The following is a 21,065-nucleotide window of genomic DNA, read 5'->3' as shown; positions in this document are numbered from 1 at the left end:
TGCCTCAGCAATACTCTCCAAGACAATACAATGAGACCCATCTGGTGATGTATCGCTGAGATTGCTTTTGGAATCTAATCGCAGCTGATGAACGAGGGGACTACAGAATATGTCATCTGTTGATGACCTGCAATCCCCAGTGAAGACGCTGGCAAGTGATTATTAGTTCTGGTAGTTGCCATCTATGAATCATTCTTTATAAATCATTGTCAAGGGCGCATTCATACACATCCTAATGGACAGTGACAGTTGTGGAAGGGGAATAGTGGTTGCAGCTCCTGGCTATGCTCCTGTGTTCTTTGATCCTGTTAGTCTTTAGATCAATTAAACCAATAGCTGCATCATATTGCTACCAGACTGTCTCGTCTGTTTCCCCTCTTAAGTGGTCTAATGACTTGATAGAGTTTCTGTATATGTATGTCTGTCTGTCTGTCCACTGTCCTGCTACACTTGCCTGGAGTCCAGCACCTTAATCTCTGAGGCAATTTCTTCAGCTCCCTTCCTTGTTTCTTACAGCAGCTCCCTTTCGTCTTCTCACCATCTCTCCCTCTCTCCCTCTCTCTCTCTCTCTCTCTCTCTCTCTCTCTCTCTCTCTCTCTCTCTCTCTCTCTCTCTCTCTCTCTCTCTCTCTCTCTCTCTCTCTCAGTCTTTCTCTCTCTGGCACCAGTGTAAAGCATCCATTATAGAGCGATGCATGGGTGTCTGTGTGAGTGGGAGAGAGGGACTTGGCACTCCTCCTGCCCCACCTGCAGAGGAAGCACTGACAGCTGAGCACTGGGGGCTCATCTCTCCCCCTCCTCCTCCTCCGCCCATCTCCACATCTCCACTGACCTCCCTCCTCCTCTCACACCTTCTCTATCTCTCTCTTTCTTTTTCTCTCTCACTCTCCCTTTATTCCCTGTTGTTACACACATATTGGCCCAATTTCTGCCACCTTTCTCTAGTTTCCCTTATGCTATTTTTCCATTTCATTATATCCATCCATCTTTTTCTCATCCGTCTGTTCTCCTTTTTGTCTTCTTCACTGCACAATTGTATTTGTTTCTTATTTTATCCATGGTTGTATAAGTGTTTATTCATTAGGCATTCCACACCAGGCAACACGGTTGGCTAGATGTTGAACCATGTGTTGTTAAATAGACTGTTGTTTCTGTGTTTGTCTGCCAGATGAACAACCACGGTGTAATTAGCTGAACTTTGCCCTTCAGTGATGACCACAAGCACTTTGTGTTTGCTTGTTTTCACTGACAGCTCACCTCTGTGGCTAGCTAGGTCAGTCCTTCAGTGTTCATACATCTGTTTATCTCTGCAGAGAGAAAGAGGTTCAATTCCTCTGCATGAATAACAGACATATTGTGAGGAGTGACTATGCTGTGCTTGAGAGCGCCACCATCAGTTTCACAGGTTTGCATACGGTGATCTTCTGCAGCAGGTAGAGAACACTACCTGGTGTTTAAAACTGTTTCGGGTGACGTTTTGAAACTTTAGAATCATTTTGAGATGGGAAATGTATGGTTTTGTGCTCACTTAATTCTGGTATAACTGCTTCATCTGCACAGAGAGGAAAAGTACTTGTTTACTGCTTTACTTCATGATTATAGGCGTCCTGGAATACATCATTCTGTTTACATAGAGCCCGCTTGCTACAGTCTGTGCTTACAGACAAAACGATTTGGAGGGAAAATTGTTTTTTCAGTGTGTGATAAGAAGTGTCGCATATAGGAAAAACATCAGTCCAATTACTTTGCTGTAGGACTAAGCTGGTGTGATTTGCTTGGTGAGAGCCTGTAACAATGTGATGCAAAGAATGGAATCCATGGTGTGCCATCTGGATCCCTATAATGTGCCGGAAGTGTACACTTTAACTGTTGTTTTTATGTGTGTGTGTGTGTGTGTGTGTGTGTGGGTGGGTGTGTGTGCATGTGTATGACCATGTGCACATGCACTCACAAGCTGTAGCCTGCCTACCAAGACGTTCAATTCTGGGCAATGCAAATGCATTAGCCTTAGCTGTGAAATTTGCATAGTCTGAGCACAATGAAATCCCCAATGAGACGAACTTCAGCAAACATGCTGACAAGCAGAAACCTCTACTATAAAAGGCCGACATTGTGCAACCTGACAAAAAGACTAAATCTTTAGCTCTCAGGCCCGCAAGGCTGTAATAGATTTTTAGCTTAGAGAAGTAACATAAGCTATAGATCCTTTTCAGTGGTAAAAGAGAGAGACTCACCAAATCAAAGGGCTGTTGGAGAACAATATTGCCAATCTGCTATCTCACAACTTCAAGACAATTATCTCCTCTATAAGAGAAAAAAATGTTTATATGTGGTTAATATCTGGCTGGGAAGCTACCTGTTGCTGCAGACTTTTAAATGAAAACCTCCTTAAAAAGGAAAATGCCATAAGACAATAACCCTGTAACAAAAAATAGCACCTGCATGTTACAAATAAAATATTATTTTGGCCACAGGTAAAGGCTTACACATGCTTTTAACAATGTAGCATATCCACACCTTTAGGTAAATTGAAGTTGGGGTGAGAAGCTGTCTGACACGGAGAGGCACTGGATCATAAACAGTAAAAGCACATGTGTAGCTCAGGGGTTACTACCTGAGCTTTTTGTGCTGTTTTTCTCAGTCAAATAGAAATCTCACTACCATCTGCCCCCAAAGAAGCACATAAAATGGACAACTTTCACAGTATTAAAAATAAGATTATCCCATAGTGGCTAACCTTCCACGTAAATTGCAACACTTGGTGGAGCTGCTTAGAAGAAAAAGGCCTCCAGGGGCACCTTAAAGCCCTTTCAGTGTGTGTGAGGAGCTAAAAATTTGCAGGAACCATTCCAGAGTTCCTAACAATGAAGAATAACATGTCAACAGCAACAGTTTTCAATAAGCTCATTTCATTTTTCAACCAACAAAAGCTTGTTGGGAACACAGGTGGTCGAGTGGTTAGAGCTCATGCCGTATACACAGCCATCCCCGGTTTGAATCCCGGTCGGAGGTCCTTTGCTGCATGTCACACACCCCTCTCTCTCCCATGTTTCCTGTTGGTCTACTGATAAATAAAGGTGTCTATGCCAACAAAATATTTAAAAAAAACTTGTTACATCAGAGGAATTTTAAAGATTCTAGAATCACATAAAAATTGAAGGTCTACACTTTGCTTTGATGTTTCAAAGTATGGGCAGTTTCATTGAGCTGTATTGGGCCTCGTATGAACTCACTATAAAACATAATGGCTGACTCAAGTCAAACAGCAGTCAAATAAAAACAAAAATAATTTTGCTTATAAAATTCATTATTCCCCCTGAACAGCTGGAAGGATTTTATTGTGATGCAGCTCCAGGAAGTGCTGAGAAAGTGTTTTGCTGACGAAGCACAGCAATGAAGTGGATCAGAAACCAAGTAAGGCATCTATCATCTATCTGTTAGATGAAACGTTACAAGGAATGCAGGAATAGAACAAAACTCCCAATGCGACTCCTACGTTATCCATGAACTAACAAATTCAGATTAAAGCGAACACTAAAAAGCTGGTTTTCCCTCAAAGCTGTTCATGATGAGCAGTTTAGGATTCAACACAATAGTAGAAATAGGCTGTGTGAAGAAGGAACTGAAAAGAAATTGCAGAGTACTCAAAACCTTGCTTATTTTCACACCTAAACACACCTGGCTAATTGCTCCAAAATGGAAGTGTTAGACGTTCAAAATATCAACATCTCCTGTCTGAGCTCTGACCGTATCCCTTGTGTAAAACAGCCCTTCGTTGAAAGCGTGCAGCAGCCTTGACAGCTAAAGTGACTGCTGAACAAAGGAACAAAAAGGAAATGCCTGCAAAGTGAATCTTAACCCATGCATCACTTGAAAGTAACCTGGGCCCTCGTTAGACAATCAAGCCAACGTCAGACGCAACATTTAACTCAAACAAATTGTGCTTTTTGTCAGCCAAAGATAATGCAGCATCATATTTTTACAAAATGAAAACTAGACATCATTTTGTGAAACATTTCTTCCTGTGTAAGTGAAGGCTGTTTGGAGAGCATGCATCCTCTGCAGTATTTCATATGTTGACAAACCCATATGGCATGCCACTAATATTGATCGATGCCCACCACTGTGAACATGTCTCACACTGTAGAAGATAATTAAATGTGGCATTGCAACATTTCACAAAAATCATCACAGTGATCTGTTTATTATACATTATGAAAGTAATAATGCCTACTGCTGTTTTCTAGTCAGAAAAACAATGCAAAGAGTGTTTACTTCTTGAAAAACACAGAGCAGTGTTCAGAGTGCTCATAAAAACGTCTACTCTCATCCAATGTGCTATTCTTAGGGTTCCCCTTAGAGCCACTATGTAATTGGAGCCTCGGTTGTCCTGTTGGTAAAAAGCCTCAACACACACATTTTATAAGGCCTGTGAATGGCTGAGATCCCCTGTCTGGGTATCTGTGGCTGTTCTCCGACATGTCCCGGGACTCCTGCTCATCGGTGAGGGCTTCATTAGCCAGAGATGGGAGGTGGCAGCAGAGAGAGAACAGCTGTTTAGCTAACCACTTGCATTGTTAGCCAGCCTTCTCCGTATGCCTAACTGCCTAAATCCGTCCCCTAGCTGCTAATAGAATGCTCATTAGGAGAGGAGAGGGAGAGTAGATGGAAAACAGCGCTACTGTGCTACAGCCTTACCAGCTTCTGCTACTCCTCCTCTCCCTCTGGTCTCTATTAAAGAGCTGTACAAAATAAACCTTCCCTCTGTGGATCAACTACCTACCCAGCCCATTATGACCTCTGACCTGGATCCCCTGGGAAAGACAGGGGGTGTATGGTTACCTGAGTTGTGCTCAGAGACAGCCACCAGCCTCTGTGAAATCAAAACATGTTCCATACACTTGCAGAGATACAGAAAGATACAAGATTACAAAATCCCAGAGCACAGACAGATGATACCTTCTGCTCTGAGCCCTGAAGATAGTAGGGGCTACTTTGGTGTGTGTGGTTTCTTTTTTTTACCCTTTTTCACAAATGTACCCTGAGCGGTACGGTGTTAAATTATTCAAACACTGTAGATTGTGCCGCTGTAATTTGTCAGGAACCCAAAAGCACAAGTCTATTTCTCTGTGTCAAAACTGATGAAGTTGGCAAGGAGGATGGAAAGCTGCGACATCAGAGATGGCACGAGATGTGAATATCTGATGGTGTTCATGGGAACGGCGACATATCAGAGCCAAAAATCCTGCACCCCTGTCACAGTGAAAACACATCTCTGGCTGAAAAAGGGTGGCCCATGTTTGATTAAAATTCAAAAGAGGAAAACATGATGCCATGGAAGTGCTTCACTGAATTAACACAGGCCAGTTTCTAACATTCCCATTCCCTGTGCAGAATTGCAGAGAAAGGAAGTACACAGCGACATGGCGGGAGACTGGCAGAAATCAATGTGTGGTAGAAGTGATATGCTCCAAGCTATTTACAGTAAGTGACAATAGCTGTAGACTCGGCTGTCATATGGAAATGTACTCTGGGATAGTGTACACACAATATATATATTGCTTGTGAAGAATGAATGAATTGGCCAAATATAAGACTGCCATGATAATAAGTCTCCCTTTTACAAAATCTGTTTTTGGAATACTTTGTGAAGATAACTGAATAACCAAAAAAAGAAAAAAAGTAGAACAATAATATACATATCTTTTAAATTAAGGTTGGGTAGCATGATAATACTATGAGACAATATGAATTTCTCAACTGGCAGACATGTTATACTGCCACACTGTTATTTGACCATTGTGAGCAGTAATAGATTTGTGTATGATTGTTGCATCAGTGTGATGAAGGTAATAAATGTGCAGAATTTTCAAATTCTTAGTTATTTAAACTTCTAACAGTTTCAATATCAACACATATATCAATATTGCAGTCTGAAGTTACATTTACCATGACACAGTTCTTTATACATTTAAATTAAAATAATATATAATACATCAATACAAAATGCATGCAGATATTATAAACTCATTTTAAAATCAAATGATTCAAATCAAAGGTTAAACATGATAAAACTGTAGCCCACCTGTATTTTAATTCCATTATACTATTACAAAGACAAACAGTATTAACTAACACACTAATTAACTGAATTAGTGTGTTAACTATATAACACCGAGCAGCTGGTGGAGGTATTTTCCCCCCTGATTACTACTTATATTTTTTTTCTAAACCAGCGACAGGGAAGGGAAACAGGCAGACAGGTAGAGTGAGACAGATAAAAAACACACAGGCAGTACAGAGTCAAGAGAGACTGACAGAGAGATTAAATGAGTAATGACATTTATGTCTCGTCCACAAATGTAAGGCGACATCACTTTTTTGGAAAAAAGAAAATGGTTGTCCTATATTTAGGTCAATAGAAGATAAACAAACTGGACTCTATGGCATTAGCAGTCATATAGCGTCGTTCATTATGCATGTTTTAGTGACTAATTTCTTGAGACATTTCTTGTGACTAATTACTCTGAGACGCACTCACCATGGAAGAACAACACTCCACTGACTAAGGGGCATCAGCTTTCTGTGGTTTCAATCCCACAGAGGTTTTAAAGACAACCTCTCTTTTTGAACATAATGTCAACAATGAAACTATGGATTACCTGAAGAAACCTTGTCTGAGTATATCATGAAAGAAATGATCCCATGAGATCTAAGCCATCTTCCTCTGGTAAGGACAGTCCAGCATTCATCACTGCATGAAACAGTGTTCTTAACAAGTTTTCTCTTGTATTAATGGCCATCACCATCAAATACATCAATGAGGAAGAAAGTCCAACAAGAACATGCTAAAATAAATAGAGGACAGTGACGTGAAACTAACTAAAATGTGAATAAAATCAAATACCTCAACAAATAATAATAATAATAATAATAATAATAAACTTTATTTGTATAGCACTTTTCTTAACAATTACAAAGTGCTTTACAGAAGCAATACAACCAAACAAGGCAGATAAAAAAGACAAATTCCTAAGAGATGAGAAGGACTACAAGAAGTGATACACCTATCATGTGATGCAGCTACAAACATAATCAGAGTCCAAGCACTGAAACCTCTATTGCACCTGAGCAACATCCAGTCTGGTTTCAGGACTCATATCCAAGGAGGAGACTTCTTTCCACCACCCCAAATAAAAAGAAAGTCCAACATAACTCCTCAAGCCGTGCTGCCCATCTGTTTTTTGTTTTTTTGTTTTTTTTGGACAAAAGTCAGTTACCACCTCTGAAACCCCAGACCAGCAGACATCCAAAGCCAAACAAACACGACAGTGCAAGAGGAAGAGATCAATTCACCCGTCCATGAGCCAGATCCAAAGGCCAGGGAAGAAATCGACTGTTGTCAGCCTGAGCTGTACTGAACTGACCTTCACTCAGCTCTCTGCACTTGAACTTGGCCTTTCTTTTGTTCCAACTCCATCTGTAAGTAAAATTGAACCTCTTTTTAAACCTACAGAAATTTCTCAAAGACAAAAAGATTGTTTCCCTCTCTCAGAACTCTATCCAAAATAACACTTTTAAAATGAAAAGCAATTTTTATCCACCCAAGAATAGAAATCATTTAGTAGAGATTTCTTGTGGACATTTTACCACATAGACAGTGTCCATGTGGTAAAATATACAGGTGAGCCATTTTGTTTTCTTAAAGAGCATAGGAGCTTTACTAAGAGGAATGATGTAACCAGTCCTGTTGCATCACATTTTGTCTTTTTTATTTTTATAGGCATCAAAGTGATTAAGTCCAGCCAAAGAGGTGGTAGTGTTGATTCACCACCCAAAAGAGAGAGGCATTTTGGATTTTCTTTCTCAGAAGTGTATTTCCAGGGGCAGAACACTTCTCATTTAATGAGTTTTCATAGTGGTTTTTAGGTATCTCTCATTTATGTGATTTTGTAGTGGATTTTATGGTAGTACATATAATACAATGTAGCTTGTTGCTCTTCTTACTCTTTTTATTTGTAGCACTTTATTTAAAAGTAATAATTTAAGTGTTTTTAAAGTATTGTGACATTAACCGCATTAATTAAATGCTTTTTGGATTAAGGCATCTTCTACACAAACTCAGGTGCCAGGGCCTGAAGCCATGTGACCTTAAATCCAATGTAGGTACCATTGGCTGATGTGTCTGTGGAGATATATAATTTATTGTCTTTTATATTTTTTACCTTCTTTTTTTTTGCTACATACTTAGCCTATGTTGTTTGTAATGTGTTTCATGCTTATCTTGATAAAGGCCCACACTCAGACAAATGGCCAAGTTCTATATATGACAAGTGTTGCTGGAGTTTTTACCTCTTTTAGAAGTGCTTTGCTTTGTGTTGTATTAAATATGCAGGATTTGCATATTCTTGGTTGTTTAACCCCCATAACAGTTTCTTAGTGACTTTTCAGAATATTGCACTATTCCAACACATATATCAAATAACATTTACCATGAGACAGGATTGTATCTTGTTAAAATGTACTCTCACATGTAAATAAAATAATAATAAAAATCAAGTTATTCAAATTATGATAAAACTGTAGGCTGCTGCTATCTTTGATTGCATTATACCATTTCAAAGACAATCAGCATTAATTAAGGTATTAATGTATTAACTGTCATAAACACTGAGCAGCTGGTGGAGGTATTTTCCCTCCTGGTTACTACTCATCTTCTCTAAACCAGCGACAAACAAAGAAAAACAGGCAGGCGTGCAGAGGGAGGGAGAAAGGGAGACAGCGAAGGAGGGACGGCTAAACAGTAAATACACAGACAGAACAGAGTCAAGAGAAACTGACAGAGAGTTTAAATGAATAATGACATTTATGTCTAGTCCACACATCTAAGACAGCACTTTAAAAAAAAAAAAAAAAAAGCAAAACATAGTCTTATATTTAGGTCAATATGGTAATAGAAGATTAACAAACCAGATGTCATTAACAGCCATATACTGTCAGTCAGTATTGATGTTTTGGTGACTAATTTATTATTTCATTGTTGTATTTCATTTGGTGGGGACAATTAAATGTTTTACATTCAAACATACATTTATTGCAGTACATACAGTATACCACATACATTTGTAAGAAATTGTCAGCACAAGTAAAGAAAGATAACAGCAAAAATATAAATAATCAGATTATGAAAATATTGTCATATTCTCTTTGGAGTATTTCAAGCATTTCAAAAAATGTAACAGCTAACTGTGATTGTTAACCATGAAGTGAGTGGTATAGATAAAGAGCAATATACTTCCTACGTGCTATGATGCTCACAATTACCATCATTTATCGTAATATTTTAGAATTTCTGAGAGTACCATAGCAACAACTCAAATGTAAATTTCTAATCTGTGTTTTACAGACCAGACTCATGTGTCATTTCTTTATGGTGATGGAGGCTGACAATGACACACTCTTTAGTAATGGCAATAGGCTTACCGATGCCACTCTGAATGTGTGCTGGAAAAGAATGTCTGTGGGTGAGATATGTGTCAAGTGTTGTGACGTTAGTTGCTGTTGAATATGTGTTAGCTTGACATTGAGAAAGTGGAGCGTGCCAGCATGCAGCCTAACTGATAGACAATTACTCTCAGTCGCACGCGTACACGCGCATGCCTGTACACGCACATAACTCCGAAAACTCACATCGATACTTCACAAACATCAGCCTATGTGCTCAAACACATGATACAGAACAGATACACATTCTGAACACACAGAAAACGCATACACACACACACACACACAAACACACACACAGCTCTGGCTATGGCAGGTCCAGACCCATGGGATTGACTGTCGTTGGCCTGTGTAAATATTCCCCCTCTGCTCGGCTCACCTAAGCTCAGCTTCGCACAAATGCAAACAAACATTTTCACACACACACACACACACACACACACACACACACACACACACACTCAGAGGCCATGTGTACATGTAAGACCACATACACTCCCACTCCAGGGGATTTCATGTGGCTACAGCTGTGTGCCTACTGGCACTGGCAGCAAGAGACACAACAGAGAGAAGAGAGAATATAGGGGAAGATATGGAAACAGACAGATTGCAGTGAAAGGCATGTTACCATGAAAAAGAGCACAAAAACATGAGAAAGGAGACTGTGCAGTCTTGCACACGACCGTGGTATTTTTTTTTTCCTTTTTTCTTTCATTTCCTCCATTGCCTACAGCCTGGTTTGAATGTAAAAGACTGATAATCTGAAGTGTGACCGTTGAGGCAGAAAGGCAACTATTGAATGCCTTTTTTACCTCAGTGAGGCAGTCGCACAGCTCCATAAGCAGCACGAAAAGTTCACCAGAATGCAGACACGCGCATGTGTGTGTATGTACAAGGACAGAATATAAGCAAATAGAATGACACAAGGGAGCACAGCCAGCATGCTCTCTCTCTCTGTGTCTCTTTCTCTCTCTCTCTCTCTCTCTCTCTCTCTCTCTCTCTCTCTCTCTCTCTCTCTCTCTCTCTCCCTCTCCCTCTCCCTCTCTCTCCCTCTCTCTCTCTCTGTCTCTTTCTCACACACATACACACACACACACACACACCCACAAATAAATAGTGAATGAAGCTGCCAGGGTAGGGATACACTGCTCCTCGCCATAGCTCAGCTCACAGCTCTCTGCCCTTGTGCCGGGACCTCAGCCTGTCAGTCTGTGTTTTACTCCGTGCACCACCACTCCACTGTAAGCAGCCAACACAATTTTAGGTATTGAGGTGGTGAATAAACTGTCCACCACTACCCATTTGGCCTTTTCAGAGTTTGACAGAAAGGACCGGAGGTAGAAAATACACTGCATTCTGTCCTGCCAGAATTGAAAACGGCTGGAGTGCTGCTGTGAAAGGGGGAATGTATATAGTCCTTGTTATTAGGCCGGGCTGGTCTGAAATGAGGTTGACACAGCGCCAGACATTGAGATGTTTTCTGTCACTCCATTTTTTGTTTCATATGAAATTCAATATGATACATTAGTGTTCCAAATGGAGGCAGTGCAATAGATATTAATTACTTGTCCATTACGGTTTGTGGCACTATCAATCTGTTATCAGCTGGCTACACCACTGACTGAAATTAACTGTCACTTCTCAATATCAGCCAAGTCATCTTCGTGCTTTATTGCCTTCATTACAATATTCAGTTCTTAAATGGTATCCTCATGAGATCGGACAGTAACCAAGACGTCGCCAATGCAAGAGATGGATGTCACGGCATGTTTATCTGCACAAAGTTGGTAAATATCAAAGGAAATGTCAGCGTCGGTATCAAACGCCTTACAAGGGAGCAAGAATGTGTTGTGGATTTGTGGAGGAAATAATGGGAGCACAGCCATATCATGATTTTCTGAGGTTCATGTATATTTGATAGGGCCTGCCAGATGTGGCCTTGGATGTGTGGAAGTGTATCAGCAAGCAATCTCTCACTGAGCTTGCAGAAATTAGATTTCATCTCAGGTCCCCAAATCTAATACACAAGCTTATATTTACTCAGTTGCAGAGCATCATAAGCCAATATGACCCTATAGAGGACTGGTAGAGCCTCGCAAAACACAGTTAAATGAAAATGCTCTGACCAAACTGTTACGAATGCCATCCTGCTTCATAGCCACGGACTAGCTCAGAATGTAGTTGTTTCTCCCCTACATGAGCTTAAACTGTCATAAAAAAATACAACTGACAAAAGGCCACTGCCAAATAAAATAATACAATTATTTTAGATTATTACAAAAGTCAGTATTAACTAATCCACTTACAGAAAATCATAAGTGATCTGATCGATCTGTGGTATATTTTGAACCTATATAGAAATGTCTCGCTGTTAAGAGATTTCATTTAAGAAAATGACTCTGAAATCATTGCAGAGCCTTTGTAGTGAGCTCAAGAAAAACGCACATTTGAGATGAAATGGTTGCATGAGTCACTCAGTGCACTGAGATGCCTGTGTCTTCTTCACAATGAATGCAAAGTCACAGTTAGCATGCGGAGAGCCATTTTCCTATGCAGAGAGCCTTTGCCTGCCTTGAATACTCTTCGGGGACAATAGCACCCACTGAGGAATTTTAAGAGTCTTCTTGCTTTTCTCTTTTTCTTTTCTTTTTTCCTCCCTTCTTATCCTCCCATGACCTCCCCCATTTTTTCCTCCTTCCTTTCTCTGTCTGTGACACAATGAGAATGGATGTCTACAGCTCAGTTCATCCATATATCTGTCTGTTTGTTTTGCTAAGATATATTTTGTAGTTTGTAGCACAGATAAATGTGTAGTCAGCACGCTTTTGTTCAGAGGAGGCAGAAATGAAGGATCGCAGATTGATGAACACAGTGGTCAACACAGTTTAATCTCTATTACCAAAGTCAACATCTCAGCAACTCAGTGTATTTCCTAATCAAAATAAAAACATTTGAATGGATTGATTTAGATTAGTTTTGTAGCAGATCGATGTTCAGTGGCCGAATGCTGAGTTCAGAAAGGCTGCACAAATAGCTCTTAATTGTTGGGATTTCCAGTTGACTTGATTTGTTCGAGTGTATTTTCTGGGAGCCTCCGCTGCCAATGGAAGTTTTCCAAGCCGTTTTTACAGCAGGACATGTCATAACCCAATTGTCTCAACGTCCACTTACAGTAAGTGGCTACGGTGGCTAAAGAGTCTGCCACAGTAATTGACTCAATGGGAGTTTACAGTATGAAGCATGAGGCAGGGAAGGCAGATACGACGGTGCTCTCCAGGGATGGGCTGTTGTGACAGTGCTGCTATTTCTCTGCCGTGTTACTGGCTACACGTGCATGCACAAATGCACACACGCTCGCTCAATGCATGCACAAACGTAGTAGCTTTCCTGAGAGCAAGTCATTCCAGAGTCAGGTGCTGGCATCATATTCAGAACTCCGTCCTATCCCGGGCCTGAGTTTCGATCTCAGTCTTTAATATGTGCCCAACAATGACGGCATGAGGGCGATATATCCATCCTATTTTTGTCCGCTGTTTGCATGGTGTGTTGCCTTGAATTAGACCAAGCTTGTGTGGCTTCTGACTGCAGGGCTACTGGCACAATGGGAAGAGTGAGGAACAGTGGTGTCAGACGCTGTGAGAGAGAAACACACAGAGTGACATAGGCACAGCTAGAAGAATATGTTTACACTGTTGGAGACCTCAGCTAGCCCAGCACATTCATGCCTGGTACAATAGCTAATCAGCTTAGACGCCGCTGCTGGTGTGACCACTGACCCTAAAAGGCATCAGTAATTGGGGGGACTCTTTTTAATAGGTAGAGCACTTTAATTCCAAGTGGGGTGCAGGAATAACAGCGCATCCAGGAGAGCTTTTCTTTTTCAAACGTCTCCTTTGGTTCTGGTTCATTAATGGTGGTTTAGATTAAAAGAGTTGTTGATGTTCTTGGTCAAAGAAAAAAGGTTACTGCCTACTAGGTGCTCTGTGAGTGATGACTAATGAGCTTTCTGAAATGTGTGTGTGTGCGCGTGTGTATGTGTGTGTTTGTGCATACACACTGGTAGTATTTATGTGGGTGGGCTGCATAGTATACATACAATATATTACAAGTTATCTGCAGGTATTCTTCATGTAAGCTAGAGAAGGATTGGACTTCCCTAGAGATACTATTGATGATTGTGATGATGATATTGAGGATGCACATGTGCAGCCAAGCCCAACGTGTTAATACTGTTAACGCCATGCACATTGTTTGTCTTTCTATGTGCGCTACAATCAAATGTAATCAGGGACATATCCCTTTATAAACCAGACTCAAAGGCTTGTAAGCTTCCAATCTGCTGTATTGGAAGACTGTGAAAAGGGCCAGGGTAAGCAATAAGCTTCCACCCACCTCCTGCTTTTAGTTGGGATATGCATATCCATCTCAGTTTCACCTCCAGTACCCCTACAGCTCACAGCTAATTTGTTTCTGCAAGACTTGTTCACTTAAACCGACGTCTCTCTCTCTCTCTCTCTCTCTCTCTCTCTCTCTCTCTCTCTCTCTCTCTCTCTCTCTCTCTCTCTCTCTCTCTCTCTCTCTCTCTCTCTCTCTCCCCCCTTTTTCTCTGCCATTCTTTCCTTCCTTCTTTGCTCTGAATCCCTCTGATTCCCCCCAGGGGGGTGTACATCCCTTGCGATAATTTGTCTGTCACAAATGCAACTGCACCCTCTCCGTGGCTTTCCTTGGCCCAAAAATGAGTTTCAGCTATCCCATCTGGCTGTCACAGGCAAGATGTCGCCAAGAATAGAAGCTTCCCATCCTTCCACATTTCATGGCTGAATTGTCATATTTGTGTGTGACTTACATCTTTGACCCTCCCATACTAGACATATTTTACATCAGATTTGTACTTATGGAGCTTTGCTTCCTTTAAGTCAGGGAACTCTTTGTCTCTGACTCTCACTACTTACTGCATATATAAAAATGAGCCATGCTTTGGGGGCTGCTACACAATGCAGATTGGGTGTAAAACATGGTGTATATATTTAGAAACAGGAGTCAGATGTTTTTCACTGTTACTACACAGCAGCCAGTTGCACAATCCTCCCATGAAAACCAGTTTCTGTGGGAGCTATAGGCACTAATCATTTCCTCTCAGCACACTGATCTGAAATCTATTTGTGGACGCAGTAGGAGAAGAGGGAGGAAATCAGAAAACATCTTTAACAACTTGTTTCATCTAATGAGATTAGCAGAGCCGCTTACACAGTCATGACATGAAGATACACACAGATAACCCTGTAATAACTCATTATTCTTCCCATTTCCACATTGACGCCTAGTCAAGGCTCGCTGACAGTGCGTGTTGTTGTGCGTACACAGCTATCAGGCCAATCTAGGCAATGCAGCAGTGTGGAGTGAGCTCACTGAATACTGCCTCAAATGCCACAGCACAAAGAAAGCTAGCAACAGAGGCACATGGAGATAGCATTCCTTGCTTTTCAGAGGCTGCAGCATTAGTGACACATGCATGAGTGCAAATGGAAAAATTCACCATGCAGGCTCTCAGTTTCTCTTGGTTTGGCAGGGAGGCTGTGAGGGCAGAGGAGAGGGACAGAAATCAATTCCCTGTGTGTGAGTGTGTGTGTGTATGTGTGTGTTTGTGTGTGTGTGTGTGTGCACGTATACGTACATATGCAGTCATGAAAAGTTACAGATAACATGAATCTTAAATGCTGTAAGAGCATAGTCTTGCATGTGGATACCATATAAGTAATAGAAAATTATTCTGTATGATCTTCATTTGTTTTAATATTTCTTTTTTTACTTATTTTAGCAGGCATAAGTCAGTCACCAGATGTCAGCTAAAGAAAAGAGAGCCTACTTGCACCCTGTGATTGTTTAATCCATCAAGCACGGTGCCACACGCTTTTCTAACAACAACAGCAAAGTGCTTAAAAGCTGCTGTAACCTTTAAGTGTCAAAAGATGCTTTTTAGTCCGTGGTAAGTGAGTGGGTATGTGCCTTATGCTTGTGCCTGTGTCTGTGGGCACTGTAACTGGATCATATAGGATTTTCAAATAAATAGCAGTGTTATCCAGCTAAGAGTGCCAGATCCAATTTGTTGTATTGGACAATATAACATAGAAGCACCCAAAAAGTTTAGACAATCACATAGACATGTTTGAATTTTCAGTTTAATCTGCTTTACTATGAATGACAACATGCACTAATCTAAAATGTACCGATGTAGCAAAATCCCACCCACGCCGATTCCGAGGCTCAAATTAATTCAGAGAAAGACCAGAAATACTGTTTGACTCAGGTGTGGTGTGCATGCCTGTGATTAGCAGCCAGATTGATGAGTTCAAGGAGGAGCAGTGGCCCTGTTGTGCTCTGCGTGCAGACCGAGGGAGGCTAGCATGCGCGTGATGATGAGGCCTGGAGTGTATGGTATTGACCAGTGGATGTCACGTCGCGATTTGTAGGAGATATCACACTCACCGGGCTTAGATGCACATCGATCCTGGAACCTGGGTACAGCCTGTCAATGGGGTCATTTTTATCCTCTCTTCTCCTCTCCTGCCTTCTACCCTTTTTGCCTTCTGTCATTCCCCAATTTCCTCTCCCCCTCTCATACCCTCTCACCTCCTCTTGTCCCCCATCGTTTTTTTTCTTCTCTCTCCTCTGTTCTGCATTCCCATTCCCTCCTTCTTCCCTCCATTCGCCCTCATGGATCAAACTCTTTATCTGGCCTAAGCCACAGCCTGCAGGCAAGCAGGCAGTCTCTACAGAGGCTGGAGCAGAAGACCAACAGCTTCAAACAACATTATATAGGGCTGGCATGAAGCATGTCTCACACTGATAGATGAAAACGCTGGCCTCTCAGACACTGCCTCTATATGGACACAATGAAATACAAGCAGTCCTTCTGTTTCAAAGTCCACTGCTCTTCACTTAAATATTGCCACAGCACCTCCCAGGATGAGAGACAGACTTAAATTGTGCCAGAATTAGGCAACATCACACTTTTGTGTTCTGATCCATGCAAAACAAATCCGTCAGTCTCTGAGAGGAAGATGCATTTTCTTTGGCAGCTCTTCTGTTGGATAATCTCCTATGAAATCAGAATAAATCTGGTTTAGAGGGAAAACACGTGAACCCAGGTAATAAGAATAGTTGCAGCCATAAAAGAGCAAATGCACGCAGTGAATCATGGGTAGTAAGACCTATTTGGGCCATTTTATGTCATGTTTCATTTTTAATGTATAAGCAAGCAAGTACTACAAATAACAGTCTCGCATGGATTAATGCTCACGCGTACACACAGATGGCCTGGATACTTCTGTGCTAGGAATCCAGGAAGTGTATTCAGTGAAACTACGATCTCAGAAATCTAAGGCTTTCCCTTTTTCCTGATTCCGTCAGTACTCGTTTTGTAGTTGACAAGTTCGATGCTAGACAGAATTTTTAATGGAAAATGAAACAATGTAGGTGTTGTTTCAGGGCTGCCAGACCAATGTGAAATTATCCATGGACTAATGCATGATCAGACCAGAGGCACTTGTGATTAAGTGGATGCAGCCTGTGGTACTGTAGGCTGTAGCCATGGAGACAGCAGCTTTAACCCTGTGTTTTTAGACTGCAAGTGGCCAAGGATGTAGGCCACAATTAGGCAAATTTTAGAAAGTAAAAAAGTAAATAAAGTACTCATCTCCAAAACAGACTTTAAATATTTCAGGTGGGATTAAATGATTCATATGTCTTAATCATTTGGGGGGGGGGGGACAATAATATTGTGAATTTCTGGTAGGAGATGAGAGTTTTCAGAAGAGTGAAAAATAAAACAGAACTGAGAATGAGAAACAAAACAAGAGCCAGAGTGAAATGCTGCAATAGAGGGTGAGCAACATTTATTGAGTGTGTCCAACTGAGTGCTAGCCTAGTTTGACTGTAGACAGAGAGGATGTTTTTGCAACACAGGGGGCCCTGCATAGTCCACGGGTCTGTGGAGATTTGCTTACAGTGAAGAGATGGTGGAGGTAAGATGGCTCAGGGGATTCAGGCTTCGCTGAACGCAGGCTTATGTCTAATAATCAGCAGGAAGGGACTCAGCGTGGTCCCTCAGAAAAGGAGACAGAGAGAGTACTATGGAGAGAGAGAGAGAGAAACAGCAAAGGGAAGATTGAAGGCGAGGGGAAAAGCAAGTACATGATGCAGGAGGAGAGAAAATGACATTTCCCTGTGGCTGTGTTATTTCTCCCTTGTGATGGCTTTTATGTGTATGAGAAAATTTTGATAAGACTACTGCTTTACATCTTTTCACCCCTATTAGCTCTTTTAACATCATGTGGATTTTTGTTGTGAAAATGAATCACTGACCTATAAAATGATACTTGGACAGTCCAAAACTTCCAAGGCCATCTGATTGACGTCCCATTAACATTGGTTGTTTTGGATGACATTGTTTAAGGTTGTAGTGGTTTTCGCAGGATGCATTTTACAGTTGCATATATCTTAGGGCCAGACTGATAAAACTCACCGCTGATGCTTCAGTGACTTTTGCCAGCTGTTCCAGATTACAAAGTACAGTCATTTATAGTGCTTACAGCCGTCATCACCGACAGAACATCCTTGTCCATTAACGTGGACTGAGCACTCACACATGCCTATACAAGCCACGTAATACATCAGCAGTGATCCAAAGCACAGCCACGTCATGTTACTCTCTTTCTCTCCAGTGATGCAGCATTGGCTCATTAAAATCAGCATTTCATCCATATTGCTGGTGTCAAAACATAGCCTAAATGTGTGTGTGTGCGTGTGCGTGTGTGTGTGTGTGTGTGTGTGTGTGTGTGCGTGTGTGCGCGTGTGTGCGTGTTTGTTTAAGCCTGTGGATGTGTTTAATTGTGTGTGTGTGTATGTGTGGGTTATGGCTATCTAACCTATCCGGTGGTCATCATAACCACAAGGTCAAGCTTCTTTTTTTTTCTCTCTCTCTTCCTATCAGCTGTGAATTATCTCCACAAGCCACTCCACCAATCTGTGGCTTGAACCACATGCCCATTTAACGGGCATCTAGTGAGGGGGCAGCACGGTCGAGGTCGGCAAACCGCAGCACAGAGCTAAGCGACAGCATTTTAGCTGGGGCCCAATGAGTGATTACCTCAGAGCTCCAGTCATAATTCAGTGTGACCTCAATCTGCCAGCAACGCTATGGCTTGATGGATCTGCTCACAGTTTGGGTGTCGGGTTCTCACATGTCAAACACAGACAGATAACGATAGGGCTATCTGTTGCTTTTACAAAGTAAAACATGCTAGATATGAATGTGACACACGTGTTGATCGTCATCATACTCTTTTCTGTTTAATTCCTCAGGACGCTGAGTGAAGAGGCGTTCTTTGTGTAGACGTCACTATAAATGCTGAAGACAAAACAATGTCACAAATGGTTAACCCCCGTCTTGATGATGCCTGTCGTCCGACAGTCTATTCATCATCCCTGCCTCTTATCAATCAAAGTCAGCACAAATACATATGCATTCACATACACACACATGCGCATGCTCACAGACACACACACACACACAGTTCACCTCCCAGTGTTGATAATTAGTGGATTCCCTCAGTGGGTGATAGAGCCTGTGCTTTTCTTCCCTCTCTCTCTGACCTTCCCCAGCGAGCCTCCTACCACAGTGGGGCTCATCACATGCAGCTCTAATACATATTTATTGGTCCAGTGACAGCTCATGTGGGCTGGATTTATATGATTCTCGACAAACAATAGTAGAGCCTCCGTCATTCTTCCTCTCTTTCATCAACCAAAGCAGTAGATAAATCTAGTAATGTCAACCTGGCTCCATCCTCCTCTTCAGCAGCTGGCCATCTGTAGGTTTAGTCGCTGACAGATATGAGACCAAGCCTTGTTGCATTCAAGCCGCTCTCCTCAATTACAGCAAAACAGATTTGATATACGTATGTCTGTCAAATCGCCTTGGCAATCATAGGAACTGCTCTGCTGGCAAACGTTTTCCTACAGCAACTTCTGATCAAAGACATTTAGAAAGTGGCTGTGGCATGGCTGGCAGCATTGGGATTCAGGACAGACTCCCTGCACCATGACTGCCTCTGTTTGCACAGCGCAATCGAGTCGAGATGTGAAGAGAGGCAATACCACTAAAGAGCGAGGGGAGGGGAAGGGAGGGGAGAGGAGGAGGAGAAGGGAGGGATGGAAGGATTAAGCCCCAGCCCCCCCTCTCTGCCTCCAAGCAGCCATCTTTCATCTCGCGGCCGCCCCTCTAATGCTTTCAAGTGGGTGAAACCCTCGACATCTGCTTCTGCTCCCTGGGACACAGCACAGGCCACCGTCCTGCAGAGACACACATCCACAGGACAGCTCGAAGGGCAGCATCAGGGCAAGGCCACAGAAAGGTGATGGTCTCATCCACGTAGAGCGAGGCACGTGGTGCAGAAACAGGAAAACTAGCATGACTTCTTGCACTGAGGTTTAATCAAAAACCTTGTTGGCCAACATGTATTGAAATCTTTACATTCACACCTACAAATCATTGTCAAATACACAAATGGTAGTTTATACTGGTAAACACACTCACCACAGAAACATTTCACAGTTCACTCGCCCAGACACATTAATTCTACTTACTACTTGTGAACAAATAAATGTAAATAGCTCCGTAAATAAACACTTTATCTTCGCCAAGAAGAAATAAGCCCCCCGCCGCCTCTGATTAAGACAACCAAAGTGATATATCTGGCACTTAAGTCTGCTGTTAACCTCATAAACACAAAGACTTCAACAGAGCCACCTACACTGGCTCTGAAATATCAGAGTCTGCGGGCCTGTAGGTTTCTCTGCTTATCTTCGTGGCTTAAATGTGGAATTGTCTAATGACATTTATTTTTTTTATTTTATTTTCCAATATATGCCATTTCTGGAGCATTTCATCTGCTGTGGCTTTTAACATGGAATTCAATGACTCTGGCAGTGATAGTGCTATAAGCAATAAAGCGACATGGTCAAGTGGTAGGAGCTTTGTTAATGTTTTTCTTTGAGGTCGGAAAAAAAAATAGCACTCGTGAATTCAAAACTGTATCAGAACGGATGAGTGGTGCTGTCAAGACAGAGATTGCGAGGCATAGGCGATGATGTGAGGGAGGTCTACCGGAGATAGAAAGGATGTCATGTCACTTTCACTCTACTGTCTGTAAGGAGAACTTTTTCAAAAGGAGCGCAATTCAATTATTTCTGAGGAAATTATGTTTGTTATTTTGGATCTGTTCCTGACAAGTCATTTTAGATTTCATTCATACTGCACTGCAACCAAAATGTAATTGACTGTAATTTGTGAAAGGACCCCGTGAGACAGTAGATTTGTTCTCTTCAGCTTTCAAACCCCGTCCACCCTCTTTGAAGACCACCCATCCACCCACATACATACATCAAACTGCTGTGTAGTTTCACATTATAGGCGATCTGTTGACTCTGCGTACGGCATGAGTTTATTTCTGTATATGACATGCAGGAGACCGTGGTGTTCAGTTCAGTTTGGTCTTATTT

At 41.7% G+C, this 21,065-nt stretch overlaps 1 protein-coding gene across 7 annotated transcripts in view; it reads left to right on the top strand.

Moving 5' to 3' along the window:
• Window positions 1-21,065, top strand: part of nlgn3a (neuroligin 3a) — a 90,478-nt gene that overhangs the window by 57,580 nt on the left and 11,833 nt on the right. For 3 of the 7 annotated variants that reach the window (XM_053323251.1, XM_053323248.1, XM_053323249.1), the window contains one exon: window positions 10,346-10,356. The exons of the other annotated variants lie outside the window; for them this stretch is intronic. In XM_053323251.1, the coding sequence (XP_053179226.1) occupies window positions 10,346-10,356 (11 nt within the window). The remainder of the gene's footprint in view (window positions 1-10,345; window positions 10,357-21,065) is intronic. 7 annotated transcript variants of the gene reach the window in all.

Source organism: Scomber japonicus, chromosome 8, assembly GCF_027409825.1.
Source record: "Scomber japonicus isolate fScoJap1 chromosome 8, fScoJap1.pri, whole genome shotgun sequence".
NCBI classification, from domain to species: Eukaryota; Metazoa; Chordata; class Actinopteri; order Scombriformes; family Scombridae; genus Scomber; species Scomber japonicus.
The sequence above is the reverse complement of the archived record's forward strand: the minus strand, read 5'-3'. Positions and strand labels throughout refer to the sequence as shown.